General features: G+C 39.3%; 1 protein-coding gene across 1 annotated transcript; it reads left to right on the forward strand.

Moving 5' to 3' along the window:
• Window positions 1–118: 118 nt before the first annotated feature.
• On the forward strand, window positions 119–27,987 carry LOC139715678 (uncharacterized). The gene is made up of 16 exons (XM_071627227.1): window positions 119–137; window positions 2,611–2,825; window positions 3,398–3,541; window positions 4,908–5,055; window positions 6,362–6,532; window positions 7,930–8,078; window positions 10,032–10,179; window positions 11,889–12,073; window positions 12,865–13,018; window positions 17,718–17,884; window positions 18,809–18,955; window positions 19,803–19,950; window positions 24,603–24,970; window positions 26,176–26,323; window positions 26,737–27,059; window positions 27,811–27,987. Exons 1-16 carry the CDS (start codon window positions 119–121, stop codon window positions 27,985–27,987), a joined length of 2,811 nt encoding a protein of 936 aa, XP_071483328.1.
• The last annotated feature ends 7 nt before the right edge of the window (window positions 27,988–27,994 follow it).

Genomic DNA, 27,994 nt, shown 5'->3' on the forward strand with positions numbered 1-27,994 from the left:
GTGTTTTTGTACTTTTAGCGGATGAATATATTGATAACTCTGTTGCTGGACGATGCTTCACCCGGATTGTTTAGATGTGGCTAGAAATGCCTGTCTATTTGCATTGCCTCTGTTGCTCATGACTGCTGCTAGCACCGGTGAGTCGACCTTTCAACCTTATACTTTGCTTAAAAAGTTCATTCACCTAGAATCGTATAGTTTCAAACACTCTGTCAACTGCGTTTCTGTGTATCAACAAATTCAAGGCTGGCAAGGAATGTGTATCTTTTGATTATCATGCCTTCCATTATCATATGAATGGACTCTTTAAAGGGATTATTTTCTTTCTCTATGTGAAATGAAGAGAAAAGAATGATATAATCATACTGTATGTGGCGGAATTCTCTGTATTAGATCGAGCATGTCTACTCTCACCGAATACTGCATGATAGCAGAATGAGTCATGTTTTTGTTTGTTTGTTTGTTTGTTTTTGGGAAGTTTTTTTTTTTGTCTTTCGTCACGTACTTGTTTAAGGTCATCTGTGCTTGAAGATGGAAGAAATGAATGGGAGAATATCGGACAGTTCACCTTCTATAGTGTTTGTCATTCTTATTCAGGAAGTAACGAAGGAGAAAATTGCACTGAGACGTATCACCCTTATATTTCAAATAAGACGAACGTTCTATTCTTTAAGGATGGTACTTTAATATTTGATTTTGGTGATTGAAATGACAGGAATGAGCTGCAAATTAGTGTGTGTGTGTGTGTGTGTGTGTGTGTGTGTGTGTGTGTGTGTGTGTGTGTGTGTATGTGTGTGTGTAAGATCTTTCCAGACGTATATGTCCGCTCGACAGGATGTGAGGAGACTGGATGCTCAGGAATTCACAAATAGATATAGGTGAAACATGAAGAGTGAGGATTAAAACGGCAATGCTGGAACACTGCTCGTGATATTGAGTTTGTATTGGTGCAAGTGTGTGTGACGCAAAGTGCTTAATATCGTCAGAAACACCAGCTGAGCTGTACTCAAAAAAAAAAAAAAAAAAATCCTTTCACTCATTCCGAAGTGTCAGTAGGGCCTAATTTGAATAATTTGCACATCAGTCAATTTGAATTCAGTTAGTTATACGTGCTGTATGTCATTGAGTTAAGGTAGTATGTACAGTATAACAGATGCCTGCAGGGGTTAGTCGTATATATCAAGCAAGTTACGAGCATGCATTATAATCATCCCTTTCCCCCTCTCTTTCTGTCGAATGACTGTAATTAATTCCTAGTTTTTACCATGAAAACGTGTGCAACGGGCATGATTTCAAAGTGGAATGAAACCCAAATGAACATGTGGATTAAGTGAATGCATCAATTCTAGTAGAACACGTGAGTGAAAGTTTCAAGGAAAATCAGACAATTCATCGAAAAGTTATAAATGTTTGAAGTTTCGGAGTAGCCGACGCTGGGTGAGAATACTATCTCAGTTAGTGACGTCACGTATGGAAAACGAGATAAAGATAATTATATGTAAAGAGAATTCCACAAAATTTAATTTTCTATGGAAAGTAAAGATTCTCTAGACTTGCTGCTGACATTATGTTAAAGGACAAGTTCACCTCTATAGACATGAGGGTTGAGTGAATGCAGCAATATCAGTAGAACACATCAGTGAGAGTTTGAGGAAAATCGGACAATCCGTTCAAATGTTACGATTTTTTAAAGTTTCTGCTCAGTCACGGCTGGATGAGAAGACTACCATAGCTTGTGATGTCGCATGTGTACAACGATATAAAGAAAGTATAAAGAAAATTCAACATAATTATTTTCACTTTTCTCGCGTAACAAAAGGTCACTCGATTTCTCTCTTTTAAAAGGCAGGGGTAATAATATTACCCTTAATATACGTCAGTAACAAGTTGAAGAAATGTGCACTTTCTTCAAAAAGTAAAGTTTTGTGGAATTCTCTTTTTATTTTCCTTATATCGTTATACGCATCTGACATCAAACGCTGTAGTAGTCTTCTCATCCAGCAGTGATTGCGCAGACACTTTTAAAATTCATAACTTTTGAACAGATTGCTGGATTTTCCCCAAACTTTCACTGATCTGTTCTACTAATATTGCTGCATTCACTCAACCCAAATGTCTATCAAGGTGAACTTGTCCTTTAAGGATAATATCATGATATCCTTTGCTTTCTGTATGAAAGAGGTACGAGTAAGTCAAGTGATTGCTAGAAAAGTGAAAACAGTTAAATTTTCTGTATATTTTCTTTGTGTCGTTTTGAAGGATGTCACAAAGTTTTGTGATCTTCTCATCCAGCGATAGCAGCATCAAAACTTCAAAAATTCATACATTTTTAACGAATTTATTGTCCCATTACACTTCCTAAACTTTCACTGAAGAGATCTACATACTGCCGCATTCACTCTATTCACATAATGATATTCGAGCCTCATTTTCCTTTAACTGATTTGCAGGTCAATGTCTAAAAAGTCAGAACGAATTAACTTATTATTTATTCCCTTTCTTCAGGTTGAAATTAACAAAACACAGTTCGCTGCGATGAATTAATGTCAGTAAATCTCAATTATGAGTGGATCTGAAAAGCATGGTGATCTATCAATAATTCCATCCCAGGACACAGGTCGTACGAGTGGCCGCTGAATCGCGTCGAGTCGATCGAACTCGAAGACGATCTCGTCGATGGATTCGTGCGCGAGTCTTCAAGAAGCGCCTCCTCCTGTCTCGATGCCTTCTCCTGCGTCTCTCAATCACATCTCAATACCCGTACCTTGGGCAGGTACCATGGGGCATGGTTGGCGGGTCACACCGACCTACTCCCATGGGTTCAGGTATACATACATTATATTTTACGCAACACTGCAGCATGGTATTTGTTGCGAAACGCCAAAGGAAGTGATGATCATGATAATGATGGTGGTGGTGGTGGAGGTGAATTGTTTTATATTTTGGATAAAAATGAATTTCAGACAGAGCAAGGGGAAGATATGAGGCGAGAAATCGTGTGGTACGTAGAAAGTGGTGGTATACGAAGCAGGGCGCGCCATGTCAGACAGTCAGAATTGCTTCGTAATGTCACAATGGCTTTGTGACATCTTTTCACAAATAGTAGTGCACTTTTAGAATGTCTTCATTGAACAGTGACGTCATTTTCCACCATTTCCAGATACTTTCGAGTATACAAGTTTACCATGGAGTGGCAAACAGGCCAACATTCTGAAACCGTTGAAAATACATATAATAACATCTTTCAACAAATCAATAGAGGATTACATAATATTTACCCAAAATAGTTGAATATTCCTCATTATTGTGTATGGCTTAATGATGGCTGTGTCATTAACTTTGTGCACTCCTGCACCTAAGCATATGCATGGTTATCACGTGCTGTCCATTGTCCAAGGTGGATTTCTCGGCCAAGCACCACGTGGTTGCTGTCATCACCCAGGGAGAAGACATTTTTCCAAACTGGGTGACATCATACACGGTTTCCCATGGCAACGACGGTCTTACTTGGCTCCCAGTCTTCAGTTCGCAGCAAGGCAGGGTAAGAGGATAATTCGTATACTCGAACTAAATAAACGTGTTTGCATTTGTTTCATAGCATTGTATAAGAGTGGGGCGCTGTGGCATAGTGGATAAGACTCCCGACTCCCGATCGGAGGACCTGAGTTCGATTCCCGCCCAGTGCTTACGTCCTTGGACAAGATGTTTTTACCCACAATGTCCCTCTCGACCCAGGTGTATAAATGGGTACCTGGCAACGCTGGAGTAATAATAATGGCAGGGCCCTCTGGTAGAGCACAACAATGAAGAGGCTACCCTGGATAAATAAGACATTATTATTAAGAGTGTGGTTACCATTTATACACCTGCGTTATATATTGTGTATAATATTACCAACAGTGGAATACTTATATTTCATTTCATAAACGATTTCGTGATCAACTGCAAATCGCTGATAACACCATACCTATCAAGATATCTATGAGGTTTAGTTCTTTCCAAATTCTCACCAATCTCGAGTACAAAAGAGCTATGTAGACAGAAATCAATTTAAAGGAAACTACTGACAAAAATAATATAGGTGTAGATTGAGTGAAAGCCCAGCAATACTAGCAGAACACATCAGAGAAAGTTTGGGGGAAATCGGAAAGTCGATTCAAAAGTTATGAATTCTCAGAATTTCGGCGCCGTCATTGCCACTGATTACTGAATAAGAAGACTACTACAGTTCATGACGTCATGACAACAATATAAAAAGAAAATTAAAAGGAGAAATCCAAAAATCTCATTTTTCATGAAAAGTATACACATTCCATCGACTTTTTTATTATTTTACTGACATATGTTAAAGGCAATATTATTCCCCGTACTTTCTGAAAGAGGTAAGTCAAGTACTCTGTAGCATTATGTTAGAAAAGTGAAAAAAAGATTCTTTACATTGTCCTTATATTGTTGTCCATAATGACGTCATGAAGTGTAGTAGTCTTAACATCCAGCGATAACGGCAGCGAAACTTCAAAAATTCGCATCTTAATGGATTGTCCGATTTTCCCCAAACTTCCACTGATGTGTTCTACTTACATTGCTGCTTTCACTCAATCCACATTCATATTTGGTCTTTGGCTTTTCAAGTGCAGACAAAATATTATTGTATAGTAATAATTGTAAATATCATTGTAACTCAGTTATGTTAGTTTCATACATTGCTTGTGAACTCAAAGTGGAAATAAATTACAAATCAAATCAATCAATCAACCAAAGATGAGATGCGCGTACAGTATTATGTATATGTACATCACCAATATAATATCCGTGCGATTGGAAGGTGGCAATATCAACAGAATTTAGTCTGCCAATTCATATTGATCAGCAGTTAGACTTGCACTCACGTTCTGCATGTCATCCAGACATTTACAGGGAATTTCGACAACGAAATACCGGTGGCCAATGAATTCGACCCGCCGTTTGTTGCACGCTTCGTGAGACTCGAACCTCGAACCTGGCATGGACACGTCGCCTTGCGGTTTGAGTTTTATGCTAAAGGGCCCATCGCAGGTATGAGAAATGCTAATTTAAGTGGATAAAGATTTAAGGTATCAGAGATGGCTCTCTCTCTCTCTCTCTTCCCAATGGAATCCTATTTTCTTTGCTCAAAGTTGTTACTAATTAAAAAAATAATTTGTTTGTGGTCAGTTTTCCATTTGTTTGCTTTCATTAAACATATAATTATATATATATATATATATATATATATATTGATATCATATCTCCATCTCTGAAGCCTAAAATTGTCATCCACTCGAATACACAATTATGTATGTATGTGTATGTATATGTGTGTATCTATGATATGTGCGTGTGTGTATGCTAATCACTATTATAAGCGCAGAACATACTCTGACATGGAGACACTTTGACTATATAGCAATCTTGCGTATGAGAACTTTATCACTCCGAGTGCCTTTTATAGGACGATAAGCAGTGTCTGTTTTTGTTTTTGTGTTTGTTTGTTTGTTTGTATGGGGTGTTTTTTTTCATAGCATTCGTGATGACGTCAAAAAGCGTAATCTTTTCTTCCCTCGCACGAGAGCTCTCTGAAGAAGGTTTTGAAAACATAATGAAAAAAAAAGGGAGTGGGCCAAATGGTAAAACAGAGCATCAGTTTCCGCAAACACTGCCAAATATCAAATGTTATGTATGTATGTATGTTTGAATGTACATGTATATATATATATATATATATATATATATATATATATATATATATATTTATATATATGAAACAAAGAGACGGAAAACTGAGGAGAAACAAAAATGATAAATAGTGAAAACTTTGAGCAAAGAAAATGATGAAAACCCATTTTCTTTGCTCAAAGTTTTCACTATATATATATATATATATACATACATACATACACATAATATTAATACATACTGTATGACACGAATATAACCAGGAAAGAAAGACGTAGTAAAGCAACAAAAAAGAAAAAAGAAAAAAAGACCTCAAACAATATTGATTAAGTCGTTACTTCATTACGTAATATAATTCAATTTGATTTTATTTTTATCGTTCGACAAAACAAAATAATATACACTTCGGGGTTTTTTTGTAACAAAGAATAATGTAAACAAAACATTGTGAAATAAACGGGATACACAATATCAGTGAAACATCGTGATAATGAAACCCTGATAAAATCAAAGTGAGTATGTAATGTACGAAAACTTGGGGGGGGGGGGGGGGGCACAACATCATTTTAGGCGCTGTTTTATCCGCCCATTATCAGATCCACTGCAAGCGCTGTAAATAACTATATTCTTCTTCCCGACACCCTTTGTTCTGTTCTTTGCCGAATAGATCGTCTCGATCCCGCTCGGCCTCTCGGCATGATGGACGGACAGATTCCCGATACCTCCGTTACGTCGTCGTCGTGTTATTCTCGCTATTTCTGCGCCAGCCACGCCCGGCTCAACGTCCCCGAATCCAGCTGGTTAGCAGCCAAAAATGACTACAGTCAGTGGATCAGAGGTTTGTGTTTGTGCGCCCGTATAACTTTAAGAGTTACAGTTCGCTAATCCGTAAATGCAATGAGGTTCATTATTCCGAATGTTCGTTGGTCTGTAAATGAAAACAAAACACACACACACACACACACACACACACACACACACACACACAAAGTTTGATATTCCGAAGGTTTGTTAATCCGGGAACGAAATTCGAAGGTTCGTTAGTACGCATGCAGCTTCTTTTTATTTCCGGATTACGAACCTTCATCTTTGGACTAACAAACCTTCGGCATACCAAACTTTATTTTATTTCCAGATTAACGAACCTTCGGAATAACGAACCCTTATTAATTTTTGGATAAACGATATCTATATAGGGAATTTGTGCGTGTCGGAATAACGAACCTCCGAAATAACTAACCTTATTCAATTTTCGGATTAAAGAGCTTTCGGAATAAAGAATATCACCCTGTGTAAGGGAAGTGGGGATGTTGTGTGTGTGTGTGTGTGTGTGTGTGTGTGTGTGTGTGTGTGTGGTTTGTGTGTGTGTGTGTGTGTGTGTGTGTGTGTGTGTGCGTGCGTGTGTAAGAGTATTTGGTTTCCAACATAGTCTAAATGTTAATGGGGAAACACGACGGATGAATAACTGGAAGGGCGTGTCTCCGCTGATGAAAGCTAAACCCTAGTAGTGATCGTATACTGAAGTATCACAGCGTCTATACTCATCATTTTGAAAGAAATGACTGTCTAGCACTTTGCTCATTATGTCGGCTTACAAACCTCAAACAAAAGTCTTCAACACTATAAGCTAGTGCAACCGGTCTCACGATAAATCGTATTTCGGCTTCTTGTGATGGAGACTTATCTTGTTAAAACGCACATGCAGACCTTTAATTCTCGCCCAGATCATTTTGTAGATTTGAGTTGTCAATTTGATCTTTAGCAAAGGGAAGGGTTTATTCTTTATCTACACAATCCGTTACGTCTACCTCTAAATACACAGTCCCAGCACATATGGAGAATTAGAAAAGTGAAGCATAATATTATGAGTGATAAATAATTTTGGAATGGAGATGGAAGGAAGGACCCCCCCCCCCAAAAAAAAAAGCGACTCTAGTAAATTGTGAGTCCCACAAATTACTATATAGGCCTACATTAAAAAGATTAAACATGTGATCACCAAATGTATTTCGTATTCTTTAGCCATTGTTTTTGATCAAAATGAATCATATATACACACAAGTTGAACATTCATAAGTATAATAAAAAAATACATATCTTATTGTTCATGGGGTTGGTAGAGTTGGCATGTGCTATCGAAATGTCGGAAATAATCATAAACATATAATCTTACATAATCATTCAATGTACGCTGATGCTGCGACGCTGTTTCCTTCTTTCCTTTATCGGACACAGCGGACCTTGGTGCAGTGTATTCGATCAGCGGTGTCATGACACAGGGCCAGTCGAATTTGGACCAATGGGTGACGAGCTTCACACTATCGCACAGTGTAAGCAACAACCAGTGGGACAGCGTCTTGGATTCCTGCACAGGTGAGCCCAAGGTGAGATGGGCGTCACTTCCGCTGCAATTAATCCGCAATGTTTATGCGTTCGAGAACAAGTCTTCCGCCTATTTTAATTGAGCGACGTCCAAACAATCACATGTACTGACAAACAATGAGGAGAGGTGCCGATGCACACTCATCGGAAGAAAAGGGATTTTCCCCAATTAGAAGTTCCAAGAGCAAAGCATCGAAAGTGCGCCTTCCGTTTGGAAAACTTGTTGCTCATCTAACATGTCTAATGAGAATCTCGGCACTTCCTCCCCAATCGGACGAGGCGTCCAATTCAGATGCCATTTGTTATATTTCAGCCAGTTGCCTGAATCCAAGGGTGGCGTCGCCATCTGTAGTAACAGCCGTGTTCTTCCAAAGGATAATGACACGCGAGGCGCGAAGATGTATACTATCCAATACAAAACAAGATAACAATCCTTAACCCTTAATCCACGAGCATCATGTTTGACCCCCTTGTTTTTCTTCATTGTATAATGTTCTTCATATATCGGCTGCCAAACAGTCAAGCTTTGAGCTTATTCTTGGCAATCGTTCTGTATGCAAATTAAGACGTAACTCATGTTATCATAAATTGTAAAAAATGTATTGCATAATTGACGAAAATGATGATAATTGCTGAAAATATTCATATTACCGTTATTTTGTACAACGTTAATGAAATTGCAGCAAATTGATGTATTTTTAAGAAGAATGGCATAAAGAGAATAAATCAAATCAAATCAAATCAAACACAACAAAGGTCATACATGTGAGGTGCTTAATGACATATAAACCGCTCGATGAATTATTGATATACAGTCAACCTCCCGTAAGTCGACCCTGCAACTAAGTCATTGGTTTAGTCGCAAAAAAAAATCTACCTACTCTAGACTCTATATACGAATAGATATGATTATGTGATAAGTCCTTTGTGTAATATCAGCTATTCTATATTCAGGTGACCGTACATAGATTATCAATGTCATGTTGGGATATTTGTCGCAGAGTCATTATCTTCCAAAGTGTTGAGTGGTTCCACTTGGGTTTTCTCTGTAAGCAATTCATAAAGAATTATAGAGGTTTCACAACTTCAGCATGATTTATACCTCTGCTCTCGATAGGGGGATTGTTGTTGGTATAGGTCCATAGTTAGAGTGTCCTCATGGTCTTCAACGGCCGACTTACAGCCATCGGTGAACGAAAAGCTCTCGAGCAAGAAGGACCATACCGTTATTATTTTTTTTAATGTGACCGCCTGTTTGATAATCTATCAATTCAATATTGGGAGAAAATGTTTTATGAAATTTTATGATGTCAAAAATTGGTTGAACTGCAAGGACACTGGAAAGACGTTTAACTTTTCAGATGAAATAAATTAAACAGACATCAAGGACTAATGCTTGTGTCATCCCGCACCGCCTGCACGTTGTGATGATTTTGTGCTCATGATAAATAAAATAAAAACAAATTAATAACAACATTGATTTGATTTGTCAAGGCTAACTTTTATCTAACGATCGCACAGTTAAGGAGAGATTTTGTCTACTAATGATTCCCTCTTTAAAAGAAACAATGTGATGAGTATCCCTATGTAAAAAGGATTTCTACCTCTTCATCATACTTCATCATAGATCTTTAAAACATACACAGGCAAACAAATCACACAAAATTTCACATCCACACACAATATCGGGAATAAAAATGTTCATGGATATAGAGTTTGCGCTTCCGAGCTGCACTGAATTGCGGTAAACAGTAATTACGAATGTACTCAACTGCCTTAACACATTTTTGGATATGTTTCAAAAATACAAGCATGTAACTTACCCGACAGTTGCGTAATCCAATTTTGTTCTTGAAAAAAAAAGAGAGTAAAGTTTGAACTGTGGGGATGATGCAGATTTGATGAAAGTTTGGATTCTGAAAATCTTTGAATTCACCTCTGACGCCGTAATGCAGGTCTTTGTCGGTAACAAGGACCGAAACACGCCGATTGTGAATTACCTGGAGCATCCCCTGAGAGCGAGTTCTATTCGGCTGGAACCTAAGAGCTGGCACAGACACATAGCCATGAGATTTGAAGTCCTTGGAACGGGCCCCGTGGCAGGTAATACCAGCAAGAACAACAGCAAACAGCAAGCGATGGGACATAATATTGTGTTTATATTTTATTCAGATCAGCAAAAGTATTACACATTGTGGTGTCGATGCTTGTAGATTATTCATGTGTAAGGAGTTATGACTAACTAAGCAGGGGTGTATCCAGGATTTTTTCGGGGGGGGGGGGGTCGTAATCAAAATTTTTGGACCTTTACCTTTGCGAGGGGGAGGGGGTGTCCCCCCTCCCACGGTAGGGAGTTTTTGAATCTTATATCTTAAAATGGGGCCATTTGGTGCATACAAAAGTGACTTTTTCGGCATGGCAGTGCGGTTTAGAAATAAGGTAAACTTTTATTGCATATTAAAACTAAGTTACGAAATTTACGAGGTTTTTGCCAATTTGCTGGAACACCACTTGGTCACTTTTTTTTCCTGTTGTATATAGGGTAATAAGCTCTCGAAAAACAAAAATGTCTTTTACAAAAAGTGGACCTTTTGAAAATTTGGGGGGTCGTACGACCCTCCCGACCCCCCCCCCCCTTGCATATACACCCATGATATGAGCCCCTATCTCACGCCACCTCTTTCTGTTTCATGTCCTCCCAACAACTCCTCCCATGTAATACATGATGTAGAATCAGAAAGGTAATAATGTGATCAATTGAATTCGAATAATGATTCTGCGATTTCGTTATTTCTGCTCCAGGAGGAACAAATAAAAATGAGATACTTTTGTCACATAAACTTGAAAATGGGCTATTACTACTCTTTGGTTAGGTGTACGTCATGTTTTAACACAGAAAACACAGATAATATTGTGATATATTTTCAAGAAATGATTGGTATTCATGATAACCAATTCTTCAAATACACACTAACTTGTGCTCAAACGCTAAAATCATAACTATGACTTTTACGGTGTAATAAGATTTTGTAAGGCTGTAATTTCTGTATCGAGACAAATAAGGATGGAGACTATTTATTTTGCACTTATAGAAAAGGGATCAACAATACTTTTCCCTCATTTTCATGGACGGAAACGTGATACATGTATTACTATCACTTTCTCATCACTCGCAAAACTACCGTCTCCTCCAACTATAGTGATAATGATGATGATGATGATAATGATAATAATGATGGTATGGTGGTATGGTAATCTATTTCCGTAAATATAAAAATCAACATTACAAATCATGTGATACAAGAACTCATAAATAATACGGCTGGATAGCCTCACTCAGCGAAGAGGACCATTATGGTCCTGCTGTTTTACAGGAGGGTCCAGTATAAATTAAAGTAATACAGTTTCTTCAATTAAATAACAAATCAAAATATATACAATGAGAAGAAAGAAAAAATGAAAAACGAAAAATGATAATGTTTCATTTATCCAAAGTAGCATCTTCAGTGTTGCCACTGCTCTACCAGAGGGAGGCTGCCATTGTTATTATCCTAGCGTTGCCAGGTACCCATTTGTACATCTGGGTCAAGAGGGACATGGTGGGTAAAAACATCTTGTCCAAGGACGTAAGCACTGGGCGGGAATCGAACTCCGGTCCTCCGATTGGGAGTTTAGAGTCTTATCCACTATGCCACAGCACCCCAAGATGTTGTGTGATACAAGTTTCCCTTGTCATGTCCTAACACTAGTCGCATCATTATCATCATTATCATTTTGGCTATTCTTTTGATTGGTTGTCTCGATTACGACAGAGTTCATGTTCGAATCCATGCAAATGGGAGTCGAGAACCGTCTGGTTGGAGTAGAGAGCTTATCGGCATCGAGTTGCCTTGACAACCGGCACTGCGCAGACAGGGCTAGGCTGAACCAAGTTGCTTGGAACGGCTTGGGAGGGGCTTGGATGCCGGCTGAAGATACCACTAACCAGTGGGTTCAGGTGACTCACTCGCTCTCATTTATATACGAGGTTCGCTCCCGCGTGAGTTCATTGGAGGATTAGATTAGCGAGCTGAAGAGGGAGAGAAAAAGATAGAGATAGATAGATAGATAAGATAGATAGATAGATAGATAGATAGATAGATAGATAGAGAGGGAAAGAGAAAGAGAAGAGAAAATTTCTATATTCAGATTTATGATATCTCTAAGGCAAACACATTTTTCGCCAGGGAATGTCAACTTGGTCAGCATTTTTGGCGCCTGTTTCGTTATCACCACACAGATATGAATACAACACTTAAAGGTACAGTTTACCTTTGGGAGCAGTGATTTTAAAAATGTTCAAGACATTACATTTGATGCATTATGTGTAGGTCTGTTGTATCACAAAACACCCTACCATATAAAATTTTCGCAATCAAGCCTAAAATATAAGGAGATATCAGCATTTTCCCCAATAAACCATAACTGTAGACGGTTTAGTCTGGAAGCATTCTTATTATAACTATTGTTCATATTTTGTGTCTTTAACAACACTCAACATCCATTATACAGATTCAAAATTTTACAGTGGTTGTTTCTATCCCTAACCCAGATTTTAGGGTTTTTGTTTCATCTGCAAATGCTAAATTATGCCTTTAAAACTGGTCAGTATTAAGATAACAAAGACGACAAAATTGTTTCCGACTTTCGTATGAGTCACAGACTAAAGCAACAAGGCTTGAATCACATGTTTCTTTACAGTTACGTGCCAAGATTTGAAGCTTAAAATGCCTCCTCCCTTGTATATAGGTTAGCCTAGCTCGACCTTCTTTCATCACTGGTGTCGTAACCCAAGGTATGCAGGAAGCCGACCACTGGGTGGCGTCCTTCATCGTAACCCACGGCATCAACGGAGTCGACTTCGAGACCGTGAGAAACCAGTGCTGCAGTGATCCAGAAGTAGGTAGACACACGGGCGGGGGGGGGGGGGGGGGGGGCGGTGCACGTCAACAGCCACTCACGAATCATACAGCCCACGAGTCATACAGAACACAAGCCATACTGCCAACGAGTCATACAGCCCACGAGTCACACAGTCCACGAGCCATACAGCTCACGAGTCATACAGTCCACGAGCCATACAGCTCACGAGTCATACAGATCACGAGCTCGACATAAAGTAGAGTACCAGGCCCATGAGCTATACGGTCCACGAGCTATAGACACTCGGCAAATAAGGCGTCCTTCCGTCCGTCCGTAATGAATTTTGTGGACAGCGTAACTAAAAAACCTTTTGAGGTATCCTAATGAAACTTGGCATGTATGTATATTAGGGGGTGAAGTTGTACCTATCAACTTTTGGGTGCACATGCTCAAGGTCAACGGTCAAAAAGTCAAGGTCAAATGCTTAAAATTTCACTATTTCCCCCATATCTATGCAATGACCGAAGATATTTTCTTGAAACTTGCTGTATACATGTATTACCCAATTGAAATTCTCTGGTGAAAGTTTGGGTCATGAAGTCAAAGGTCAAAGGTCAAAAGGTCAAGTAAAAATTTTCAATTTTCACTGTTTTCTCCGTATCTTGGAAATTATTCAAGGTATCTTCATGGAACATAGTATATATGCATGTACTGACTGGCAGTGATTATCTAGGGACTTTGGGGTTCATGGGGTCAAAGGTCAGGAGTCAAAGGTCAAGCACAACACTTCAAAATTTTACTATTCCCCTCATATTTATGCAATGCCACCAGGATTATCTTTTTTTAAAACTTGGTGTATGCATGTATAACCCAATAGACATTCTCTGGGAAGTTCAAAGGTCAAAGGTCAAAAGGTCAAAGATCAAGTGAAAGTGCTGAACTTACTTCTTCCATCCCTCGAGAGTGGCTCAAGTTATCTTAAAACCTAGTACATATTTATGCATGTTATGAATGACAGTGATCCTCTTATGAATTTTAGGGTCAAAGGCCAGATGAAAATGGTAGCAATTTACTATTCAATACAGAAATTGCACTTTTTCTCTATACATTGAAAATTACTCAATGCATAAACTTATGAAAAGGTCAAAGTTAAAGTCCTTAAATCCCCAAATACATGCTCTCCTATTCATCCAATTAAACCATACAGGTCAAGCTAAGGTGAACATTCAACACATTTGTGACAAACATGCCATTTTAATATTTTGCCAATTTTGTGAAAATGTAATCACACATTGTCCGCATGTACTATAGACCTCCTGAGAATCATGCATTATGGTGGAGGCATACCAGTCGCCATAGCGACATTTCTAGTTAAATTCTTATTTCGTTTCTACCTTCAAAGAACTATATGTTTATTCTGCGTATATTTTATATCCTACGTGCTGTGTCAGTAAGGGCAAAGTCTGCATTAATCGTGAAGGTTGATAACTGAATTATTGTTCGAGATGCGATAAATGACTACCATACAGGGTTGCCGTAGTTCAGAAAATGTTGCAAGGATGACATTTATAACTAAACGTAAAATTCTCATTCAAAGAATTTTAGTTACGATCGCTCGACGTCTGACAGAATGATTTATGAGTTAGCAATGACACATAAAAATACATGTACGTTATTCTGTATGCGTTGGAGCAAAGACACTGAAAAATAAGACAAGAAATAGACACAACAGAAAGCAAGAAAACAACAGACTGGCAGATAGATGAATAGATAGATAGATAGATAGATAGATAGATAGATAGATGGATAGATAGATAGATAGATGGATGGAGAGATAGATAGATAGATAGATGGAGAGATAGATGGAGAGATAGATAGATAGACAGATAGATGGATAGATAGATAGATGGATGGAGAGATAGATAGATAGATAGATGGATGGATGGAGAGATAGATACAGAAAATACAATGAGAGAGAAAGGAGGAGGAAAGAGAGAGAGAAAGGAAGAGTTGAAAAAAAAAACAACAACAACAAAAGATTTTGAGTTTCCTTTATATCCCACGTGACCTTCGCAGGAATTCATTGGAAATGACGACAGGAACACACGTGTGACCAACACATTTCGTCCACCAATCACAGCTCGATATGTCCGTGTCTTACCGAAGTCTTGGGTTGGTCGAATCGCTTTGCGGTTGGAGTTGCTTGGTGTCAGTTTTGGAAACGGTGATTTTTTTTTAATGTTTTTATTCTTCAGTCTGACTCCCTGTTAAGTTACTGGTAGTTGGTGGAAAATCATGGACAAAATTTTAAATGTCTATGTGTTAAGCATTCAAACTCGATATGCTACATCTTTTTGTCACTTATCGTAAGTTATTCTTGACTCACTTCAGTCAAGACTCCAAAAATATATTCATACCTAATCCATTCTCCATATCTTTCAATCAAACAAAGTGACAAATGTATGAGCTCTAATTTTTGCTCCAATTCTTGAAGGATGTTGTCTTTCAACACCATTCCTCCTTGTTTTTCATACAGGTGCTATAATAGATTTTGTTTGTGTGTGTGTGTGTGTGTGTGGTTTCGGATTATTGCTGTTTTATTAATAGTAGTAACAGTAATTGAATTATGATAATCTCTATTATCTTTGCCACACTTATGATAGCTCCGATACACTTATCATTTGATTTGGATAAAAACTCCTGTTCCTTCTCCCCCTCCTTAATTCTCCTCCTCCTACTACTACTACTATACGACTAAGCCGCTGCTGCTACCACTACTAGTATTACTACTACCACTCTGCTGCTGCTCCTCCTACTACTACCCCTACTACTACCTACTACTGCTACTACTACTACTTCTACTACTACTACTACTACTACTACTACTACTACAACTACTGCTACTACTACTACTACTACTACTACTACTACAACTACTGCTACTACTACTACTACTACTGCTACTGCTACTACTACTACTACTACTACTACTGCTACTGCTACTACTACTACTACTACTGCTACTACTACTACTTCTACTACTACTACTACTTCTACTGCTACTACTCACCGCCGGCGACACGTTTTCAAAAGTGGGGGCCACTTCCGGGTTTCATGAGCTAACAAGCAAAAAAAAAAAAAAAAAAAAAAGGCCTTCAGCGCAAGTTCTGGTGCAATTTCCGGGGTTCTTCAGCTGACAAGCAAAAAATAAACAAATAAACAAATAAATAAAAAGCTCTTCAGCTCACCTTTCTCATTCCACTTCCGGGTTTCGGGTCTTCAGCTGACAAGCAAAAAGAAAAAAAAAAGAAAGGTCTTCAGCGCAAAGACAAAGCCTTACCGCGCTCACACGTCAAGGTTTCTATCTACACTATTTCTTTCTAGTGCCACTTCCGCACTTCCGGGGTACAAAAAAGAAAGTGTGGGGGGGGGGCAAAATGGTGACATCTAATGTGTTCCTTTGTGTGGTGCAAAAAAAGTGGGTCGCCCCGCGGCCGACCCTGCTACCACTACTTCTACCACTACTACAAATACTACTACTATTACTACTACATTGTACTACTACTATCAATTTAGTCATTTGGCATACATTTTCGTCATTTACAGTTCAAATTCGTCAGTCTCTCTCGCAGCATTCAAAACAGCAGGATCGATTTCGTCTTTTGTCAATCATTTTCGTTAATTTTTCATTCATATTCGTCTCATATCTCTACCCGGTGGGATTTTCCAGTCATTCATGTATTTTTTTTTTCCTGTAACCGTTCACATTTTACATTCAGGAGTTAACATACACCTAAGTCCCCCCCCCACACACACACACACAGAACCACAGATACAGACACACACAAGCAATCCGAGTACACACTGAAACAAACATACATGTACCTTGTGTACGTATACCGTCTCGTAAACGAAAACACTGACAAACAATTTCTAGGCAAACATGATTAAAGATAGAATTTAAGTGTAGAATTGTCGCCTGTTTAATGTCAAAGAATGGATAACATAATTATGTTTGCTGCTTTCCAGGGTATAAAATTTAAACTTTTAACCTGAACATTACCAGTTAAAGTTCAAAATGTGACACTGACATACTGTCCTGGGTTATGACTTTTAACTGTCGTTTATCCTTCAATCATTTTCGTTGGTTGTCTTGTTTTTTGTGTATTGTTAAAGCAAATGGTTAGGGAATAATGTGTAACGATACAGTTTACGAGAGAGACTAAAAATATGTCGGCTTAAAGTTGGTTCACCATCAAAATAAAAAAATCGACAACATCTGACTAACTTGAATGAAAAATTCATGAAATTGTGTGAACAAACACGAATTTGATCTTCACATTCTGCGATCCGTCAGCGGGAGGGACGAATTTGAATGACAACTGACGATTTTGAATGCTATGTCTTCGAAAATGTTTGACGAAAAACGAATTACAATGACAATTGACGAAAGTGAAGTTAGGATTTGCGTTCCACCTGCTTCTCGGGACGAAATTGAATAATGAATCTTTGAAATTGAATGACAAAAGTGCGAAAATGGATGGGAAAACCTATATTCCTCCTCCTCCTCCTCCTCCTCCTCCTACTACTACTACTACTACTACTACTACTACTACTTACTTCAAAATGTACTTCTCCTATCACTGCTGCTGCTACTACTGCTACGGATACACTGAAGCCAATTTCGGCTGTAAATTCCATTTGATTTCATTACCCCCTTTCAACTGTCTCCGTTTAAGGCGTGCTTTCGACGCGGCCTCTGGGGCTGTCCGATCGGAGTGTTGCCGATGCCCAGCTGACTGCCTCGTCGTGCTGGAACTCATTTCAGTGTGCGAACGCGGGACGGCTCTTCATGATCAACCACGCATGGTCACCGAGGACCATGGATAACCAGCAGTGGATTCAGGTATACAGAGGAACTATAACAAACCCTTACCCGCCCGGGAAACTGTAAGATAACTGATTTTTTGTTTTATTTCAATCCATGGTGATTTTCATTTGCTTGAGACAACGGATTAAAGGGTGTGTACAGTTCTGGTCGAGGTGAGGATTTAGCTCGTTTTGCGAGATATTCAGAAACCACTCTATGAGATGTCAAAGAGCATGCAATTCTAAGGGGTATCAAACGTTTATTTGATGAAAATCGGTTTTGAAATGGCTAAGATATCCCAAAACAAGGTGAAACACTGAAAGATATCCTAATAAAAGGCGTGGCCTGTCGCCTTTTATCATTATCACTTTTTTTTTGGATATCTCAGCCATTTGAAAACCAATTTTATCAAATAAACCTTGAAATCACATGCTCTTTCATATTTCATAAGAGGTTTCTCATTATCTCACTTAGGAATGTTCAAAACATGAATCCCCACCTCAACCAGTACTGTACAGTCCCTTTAAGATGTTGTATACAATAAAGTGGAAGATGTAGGCACAAACCATTTTATCATTATCATGGTTTAAGGCAGCAAATAGAAATCCTTTACGTTTGCTGGAAAAGAAAGAAGAAGTTTTTAATCTCTTCTCATTTTCTCTTAACTCTTATAAGAATTTGAAAATCTGACCCAGTCCAAACTTTGCCAAGTTTATGGACCAATGCAAAAAGTTTAGATTGATGCTTTTCGATGCAATGACCTCGATATGACCCTCACTTTTCAACGGTTTGTGTAATGACATTTCCGTGGATATAAATGCATCAATCGATGCCACTGAAAAGAAGATGAATGTAAACCAAGCACCCCTGCACCTCTTTGATTTAAACTTGGTATGATGAAAGTGCAGACGTCTGCTCTGACCGCACCCATGTTATTTCCTGAACATTCTCTCTCTTAAGATCGATCTTCGGCAGTCTTTTCGCCTGGAAGCTATAATGACGCAAGGCAGAGATAGTGCCGAGAGCTGGGTTACGTCCTTTTCAATTTCCTATAGCATCGATGGCTACTCGTGGACACGGAATCGAGATGACGATGGTTTACCACAGGCAAGTGGCCCCCGGAGAGTTCTATGGCAACAATTTCAACGCTCTCTGAACAGTTGCTGCTATACGATATAGTTGAAGGCACTTTGTGTAGCGAGTTTACCAGCAATAATGGCAGACAGAGTAACAATGAAAGCCCGACATCGCTATCTGTATAAAGCTCTCTGTGGTTCTGCCAAAAGGTTGTCCTTTGGACCTCCGATACAATGAATACCATAGATGCTGTCACGTTTGTTTGTTGAGAGATTATACTCACAAGTAATGCCTCCCCCAAACAAACAAACAAACAAACAAACAAAAGTTCTCATCATTCCCTACGTTACAAGATAACTAAATTCCGTTTTCTGATGAAAATTTTTACCTGGTGAGGAGCATGGAGCGAAGAGTGAGTGCCGTGATATCGCCTTAAACCGTAAGAGTGCCATCTATAAAACTGTCATCCATGCGATTTTGATTGCAGTCAATAATTATTGTCACTCTCCCTACTGGAAACTCGGGATCGGGTGTACATGTCCTGTGCCACAGAAACCAGATAAAAGATGCGATCTTATTAGATTATCCGAGTGACAACAGGCCAAGGACCAAGTTGTGGCCTTAATTGTTTAACAACATTGATGATGGAACATGCCCTTTATACTTCCGTACTCCTGCCGATGCATCACTCAGTAAGACTTGTTCCTATTTATCTCCCTAATAAATCTTATAAGGTAATTGGACAGTTCATTGTAAATTGTACTTCTCATCAAGTTTTTATTTTACCATGACCTTCTATAATATTTACGATGATTTTGATGAATCTAGTTACAGATGATGACAGTTGGACTCGACTCTTTTGTACTCGCATACACAGGTGTATCGCGGTAATGAGGACCGTGAAAGTCTGGCTATCAATCAGTTCCATCCTTCCTTTGTGTCTCGGTTCGTTCGCGTTGAGCCCCTCACGTGGCACAGGCACATCTCGCTCAGATTCGAGCTGTTCGGAGCTGGACCGATACCAGGTAAGTAGGGGATCCAGGGGGGGGGGGGGGGGGGGATCCGGAGGGGGTTGTCGTACCCTTGTTTTGCCAACTTTTTTGGGGGGGGGATGCTTCAAATGTCGAAACACATAATGTGAAATTCTAGTCGTTTCCAAGCATTAGCTGTATTTGTCACGTTCTTTTAGTGCTAAATGCTGGCCTTTCACACACTTTGTGAAGGAAGAAACGATGATGTCGAATGATCGCGGAAACAGAATTCTCCGTAAAGCCCAGCTCACACCTTTGCGGTTTTAGCTGCGTATAGCTGCGTCAGTCGAACGCAGCCTTAAAGCAGCCTAACGCAGCACTCCGCGGCAAAATATTTTGTAGCAGTCACATTGTTGCGTTATAGCTCGTATATTTTGTACAAAATGGTTGCCTACGGTTGCCTTAGTTTGCTTTTCACCTCGCTCCAGCTCGCTTTTGCTCGTAACAGTACGATTCAGAACGAAGATTGCTCGCCCCGTTGCGCGTGTACCTCGTTCGCCACTCGTTCGTTGCTCGCTGGCATCTCGCACTAGCTCGTAGCAGCTCGCATGAACTCGCTTCTCCTCGTTTCACTGCTCATCCACTCGACTGTTACTCGTTCCGGCTCGATCCGCTGCGTATCAATTCGCCCTGCTGCGTATAAACTCGTAGAGAGCTTCACTGGTATAAAAATTTTGACATTTTACAGATACGGGGGGGGGGGGGGGGGTGGAGGGGGGAGGGCACAAGGACTTTTTGGTTCAAATTCTTCAAAAAGCACTAAATTTGGTACACGAGTTGCCAAAAGCATACTAGTGTATTTCAATATTTGATGGGCGCCAAGAGGGGCACCCTGAGGCCATATTGGCCAAATCCAATATGGCCGCCATCTGAAATTCAAAAGTCACTTCCATTGTTTAAAGAAGTAAACATTTCACAATAATTTTCAAAATCTGTATTATAGGTTTTCTGGGTCAATGAAATCGATTCTGAATGTTGTTTTCATGGTCTGAAGTCAACTTTTCCTTATAGGGTCACCCTTAATGTCGCTTTGGGTCAGGACATTATTTTCACTATACAGGTCATTTCAAAATGGCTTGCCTACGGTCACTGTAACAGGAATGACAACCTTGCTCATTACCTGCAGTTGTTGAGGACTAAACAGAGCATATTACTGTGTTAAAAAATTACTTTTCAGCAATATACATTGTGTGGTAATACAATTCTGAGAAAAAAAAAGATTTTCCACAAAACCTACAATAACAGCGGGAAACTCAGTTTGAGGTGTTTTTAAAAACTGATATGTTTGAATCTGATGTTGCTGAAAGCACACAATCATTCCAAAAGCTTCATGATTTGATAAGCATATTGTGTTTCTTAGTCAACTAAGTGAATTCTAATTAAATCTAACTAGATTTTGTATGAACAGATATATACGCAGTCATAGCGAGCTAAAGCGAGCAGCATCGAACAGGATCGAGGAGGAACGAGGTAAGGCGAGGATGAACGAGGGGGAGCGAGCGACGGTCGAGCTAGATTCGCAATGAAGCGAGTTACATCCGCAACGGTCCTTGCTAAAGCCCCAGTCACATAATGCTCTGCGTCCGGCGTTACGTCCAAAAAAGTCATTTTTTCCGCGGACCCCCGCGGATCCTTTGCCGTCACCAGAAATGTGTACAAAACATGCGGGCAAGAAATGCGGGCGATACGGACAGATACGACCAGATGCGAATACTTGCGTCCACTTGCGGATATTCTTACGAATTGGCACATAATAGTTCTGAACACTTGCGGAGAGTTGCGCATTTTTTCGGATAGTTACGGATAGTTACAGATTGTTATGAATAATTATGGACAATTTGGTTTTCTCTTACGATCCCTGGTAAGTCAGTGTATTATGACAGCAAGGATATTTCATTTTGGACTGTCTTACATTGTACACTAGGGAAAACTGAAATTGAATTATGTACAAGTTGTGAAAAAATCGTAATCCTTTAATTTACTTTACAATAATAAAAGATATATGAAATTTTGAACTTGAAGTTTGAATTTTGTTTGTGCAACTCAAATATGAATAAACGTCATAAACGTAAAAAAATGTATGTGACCGTGCATCACAAAACGAACAAAAACTCGCACACACTGATTTTGTGTGAGGACTGAAAATAGGTGAAATGGGTCAACCGAGCCGATCTTGACTTGGCTACCCTGGGTAAATAAGGCCTTATCATTATTATTATTATTATTGTTATTATTATTATTATTATTATCATTATTGTTATTATTATTGTTATTAATATTATCAGTATCATTATTATTATTATTATCATTATTATTATTATTATTATTATTATTATTATTATCATCATCATTATCATTATCATTATTATTATTATTATTATTATTATTATCAATTTCAGTTTAATCTGATAATCCCCTTATTGTTGTTACTTCGGTGGTTTCCATCCTGTTTTTTGTCCCATTCATCGCACAACCAGCACGGCTTGATAAAGATTAAGCGCTTGAATAGACACTGTACTTCAGAGCTTCTTTTCTCAGTTTACACTTTTTCTGAGTGTGCGCATTCTTTCCAATATTTAGATAGGTTACGAGAGTCCACTTGATTTGAGTAATGCATCATTTTAAAGCTTAAAGTCTGCTCTTTCAGAACATGCTCCCAACTAAAATGTCATGTGTAGCGACTGTTTGTGTGTTTTGTGGTGCAGGGTCACATATAACATCACCACACCACAAATAAAATACAATATAGATCGAAAAGTTAAACATTAGAGTAAGAAAATATTACTTGCAGTCATGGAATAGACAAACTGTGGTTACGCTGTCGTTGTTCAGCGATATTCATGACTTACTGGGTTATGTTAAGGAGATATTTATGATAAAGCAATGCTTATTAAATTTACAGAAAAAAGACATCAAAACCTTCAAACACCCCTCCCACACCCAAGTACAATATCAAGTCATCTCTTGAAGTAATGTAATTTCTGTTTGAATTTCTTATATGCATGTCATTTTGTAATGCGCAGTAGAGTATATTATTATAGTAGCTGCGCAATATGAATGTCCTTTATTATTATCATTATTATCATCATTATTGTTATCATTATTATCATTATTATCATCATCAAAAAAATGTAATACATATTCGATGGAGCGTAAAGTGCATGGGTAAGACTATAGAGAAATACTAAATTCGTTCTCATTTTATATAGTTGCTCCTGTCCCACACCTTCCCCGGCCAGAAAAGTAAATAAAATGCTGTCACCCCACCCCCTACCCAAAATATTGCTTTTTTCGAAAAACATACATTCGAAGAGTACAAGAAAAAAAGTTCAGCACCAAGAGTCAACCGATGTCATGAGTATACATGGTATTTGGGTGCCACTTAAAATGACCATACATTGTGGGAGAAATTTCATAATTTGACCATGCAGTTCTGCCTCTCCACCGCTCCGACTGTGTTGTAGCATTCCTTCAGGTAAAGGCGCTGCAGCTTGGCAACAGGAGTTGTGTGTCTTCCCACGAGTCTCGGTGTTCCCATGCGAGTGGAAAACGGAAAACGTCGAAGGACGTAATTGTCCGCAACATCCGGAGCTGTCCGTAAATATCCGTAAGCGGACGAAACTGTTGTGATACGCTAACTTGCGGTTAATTTCGGATACTTACGGTGGACGTAAGCGAACGCAAACGGACGGGAGGTAATTTTTTTGCGGATGGTCTGCGTCCAAGTCACGGGTAGTTACGTTCAGTTACGGATAGTTACGTTTGGTTACGGTTACTTGCGTAAGTTTGCGTCCGTGGCGTCCCTCTGCGAAATTTTGAACATTTCAAAATTTCGCAGGTTCGGCGACGTCATTTTGCGTTTCTTTACGGATGAGTTACGGGCAGTTACGTCTACATACGTCCCTGCGGATGCCTGCGTCCACGCTGCGTCCCCCTGCGTCCACTCATTCGTATCTATCCGCGGCGAACGTAATCCATCGTAAAGCACTGTGTGACTGGGGCATAATGCGAGCAGAGTACTAGGAGTAGCGTGAGGTGATGCGAGGTAAAGCGAGGTAACGCGAACGAAAGCGAGGTAAGTCGAGGTGAAGCGAGCAGGTATCGTAACCATACGCAGTGAAACGCAGTTCAAAGTAAAGCTGCGTTGGCCTGCGTTAAGCAGCTCGTTGTCGCTCGCCCTTGCTCGTCCTTGCTCGCACTAGCTGGTTGTCCCTCGTCTTAGCTCGTATGAATTTTGATCTTGCGTTCAGTTGCGGATGTTTGAAAAAAATTTCAAACTAGCGAGCTAGAACGCAAAGCCTCTGCGTTAGTCTGCGTATTAACCTCGTATTAGCTCGTTTCATTGCGTAGTGCTGCGTTGGGCTGCGTTAGACTGCGTTCGGGCAATACGCAGCTGAACGCAAGCTCGAAACGCAAAGGTGTGAGCTAGGCTTAACCGTCACAATTCCCTCGCGATATACTTTACATGCCCTTTGCCCTCGCATCCAGTGATGCCGCCTGTAAGCCTACTATAAGAGGACTCTTGTGGAGTTACCTGCATCCATTGTTAATGTACGAATGCTGTAGTTCTACAACCCATTATGAATTTTGTGTAGGTTTTCGCTGCAATGACACGTTATTCTGTGTTTTTCTGTATTCATTCGTAGTAATACCAAACGCACTGGGCGTAGAGGATTTTCGCATTCCTGATACCAATTTGCACGCATCAAGCTGCAGAAGTGAAAGACATTGTGCAGAACGTGCACGACTCAATCTGCGCAGTTCGGAGGCTGCCCAGCAACTTGGGAAATCCCCTGCTAATCCACAGGAAGGGGAATACCCGGGAGCTTGGCTTCCCGAGTTCAACGACCATAATCAGTGGATCGGCGTTGACCTTCGACACAAACACCGCGTGGCAGGCATCATCACTCAGGGGAGAGAGGACGCTGACCAATGGGTGACTTCCTTCACCGTGTCATACAGAAACAACAACGACGAGTGGACATTTGTCGGGGACTGCAAAGGCGATGAAAAGGTGAACTGCTTCCACAAGAATCAAGAACAATGAAAACCAAAGCAAAGCAAGAGCAGGCCACAACTGAAATAACAACGAACAAAATGGATCATATATACTTCTCCCTTCCGTGAATTGTTGTCCAATAGTCTGGACTGTGTGATTTTGCACAATGATGTAATTTGCTATATGGCTATGGAAGTCCCTATTGGTATAGAACGAAGAAGCTTTACTTTTTATCAATTATTCTCAATAATACGGACTATGAAAGACTGCAAGTTCAAAGCTCAAAATGCAAACTTTATTTTCATTTTTTTAAAGACAGAATTAACAAAGTAATGATTGAAACCGGACATGCCTTTGAATGATACAAAGTAAGCAAAAATAACAATTATTATGTCGTGTCTATGATGAAAGCTGCTTTTCACCCTACAAAGTTACAAACTTGCAAATACTGTAAAAATCCATCAGAGCTGTATATACCCGAAAGGCTTTGCATCTTGTGGAAGGCGCTATATAAATATCAATCAACATCATTGTCATCTTATAGATTTCCATTACCTCACTTTCACTTTCAATGAGTGTTGTGCCTGTACTCTTTTCAATAGTCTATATTCTTTTGCTTGCAGCCATGTTTGTAATAAAACAAAACCAGATGTGAAAATGAAACCAAATACAAAGAATCTGAGCTGGATTGCAATGCGCAAGTGAGAATTTAAAGGGATGGTACAGTATTGGTGGAGATGAGAATTGGGCTTTAACTTTTTTGCGAGATACCAAGAAAACACTTATGATATAGTACAGAGCATACCATTGTAAGAGGAATTCAAAGTTTATTTGATGAAAATCGGGTTTCGAATGGCTGAAACATCCAAAAAACAAAGTAAAATAAAGCAATCGTAATCAAGTGTGGGTCCCACACTTTATCAGAATCGCTCTTTTTTGGATATCTCAGCCATTTCAAAACCAATTTTCATCAAATAAACGTTGAATTCCCCATAGAATTACGTGCTCTTTCATATTTCATAAGAGGTTTCTCATTATCTCACCAAAAAATGTTAGAAACCTGAAATTAGGTCTCAACCAAAACTAGTGTACGACCCCTTTAACTCAAATTTATTATCATTATTATCATTTTTTTTTTACTGTAAGCAGTTGCAGTTTTATGCAAAATGTAATTCTATTACTAGTATTTTGTTTGTTTTTTTATACTCACTTTGCCTTAGATATTCACAGGAAATTATGACCGATCGACTCCCATTGTAAATGCGTTCGCTGTCGCTTTAACAGCGAGCTCATTGCGGATACATCCTAAAACTTGGATGAGAAATATCGCGCTAAGATTTGAGCTTCTTGGAAATGGACCAACTGCGGGTAAGCAAGAGTATTAAACAAGTGTATTCCCGTTAAAAGTCATAAAAAACTGACAACACTTTCTGACGTTGCTCGCATGCCTCGTCTGCTTAGATCCGACTTTTGTTGTATATACGTGTGTGTGTTCCAAGTTTGAGACACTTTTACACAATATGAAATAACATCAGTGTTAAGTGAAAAAAGATTAACAAATGAAAAGAAAATGAAAAAAATCAAGACAAATAATACATGAATGACACACAAAAGAAACTTTTTGATTCTCCTAGCAAATCCATTAAAATGGAGGAGGCTTTTTTTTTTGCTGATATTTCAAACACATACCTATAAGTTGTAAAATATGTAACAATCAGTGATATCGGATAAATGAAATTGTAAGTAGCGACTTGTTGTTTTTCTGTCATTATTTTCTGTAGAAATCGGAATAGACGTCAATAAACTTGGGATGGAAAGTCATCGAATACAAGATGAGTTCATTGCGGCTTCGTCCTGTGCCACTCACGACACCTGTGCGAAGGAAGCGCGGCTAAACCACCCCAACGCGTGGATGCCCCGCATTAGCGACGACGCGCAGTGGATCCAGGTTGATCTACGCGCGCTTTATCGCGTAACAGGTGTGGTGACGCAAGGGCGCGGTGCATCACGGGATTGGGTGACGGCTTTTATGGTTCTCTTCAGCGTAGAGGGCGGCGGCAAATGGAGCTCTGTCGCGGAGCCCGTGTGCGGAGACACGACTAAAGTGAGTTTGTATTGATGGCTTCACCGACCAAGGAACACCTTTATAACAGTTCTTGTCGAGAACAGTAACTATTGCATAAAACACTCTCAGGGGAAATAAACTCCAAGCTATATTTTCCTCTTTCTCTCTTCCCCTATCTGTAAACATATATACGTTCACGTTACATAATAAGGTCCTGAAATGTATTCCTGCGCAAATTTATTTGAGATACATAGCTCGGCATGTACTCTGATGAGCTACTAGTACTTATGTCACGCTCGGTGCATTTGGGCTTTTGCAACAAAACGAGAAGTGGACTTATTGATTTTTACCGCAAAACACCTGTTTATGATGATTAAACTGAGTAGATTTACATCCTGTCTACAATAATAATAATATCGCTTTCCTCGCGTAACCGCTGCAGGTACGTATGGTCCAATTGTTTTTTGATAAGAGTGTATGGATTTTTAGGCTACATAAGGTACTACATGTGTCCTCAGAATAAAGATATCAATCACACTTATGATATCATATGCAATATAGTATAGGCCCTTTATAGCCTAATACTACTTTTCAGATTTCCAGCGGTTCATCAACATCTTCATCATTGTTATAGGCCTATGTCATTCATTGACACTAATACCGTTATAAATGTCATCCTCAATGCCATTCCCGCTATGACTCGGTAAGAAAAACAAAAAACAAAAACAAAAACAAAAAAGAAAAACAAATTGTATAACCGATTGGTTTCTTTTATCAAATTTCACTGCAGGCGAAAATATTTAGTGGAAATTGGGACGGAGGGTCACCGATGACGAACATCTTTCCCTCGCCTGTCATGACTCGCTACGTCCTGATCGCCCCGCTCAGGTGGCACAACAACATCGCCATACGCTTCGAGCTCCTCGGGGATGGCCCATTCCTACTTCCTGTACGATGGGGCAACTAATCGGTGA

Source organism: Diadema antillarum, unplaced genomic scaffold (genome assembly GCF_040938485.1).
Source record: "Diadema antillarum isolate AM-2024a unplaced genomic scaffold, OU_Dant_1.0 scf00000053, whole genome shotgun sequence".
Classification (NCBI taxonomy): domain Eukaryota; kingdom Metazoa; phylum Echinodermata; class Echinoidea; order Diadematoida; family Diadematidae; genus Diadema; species Diadema antillarum.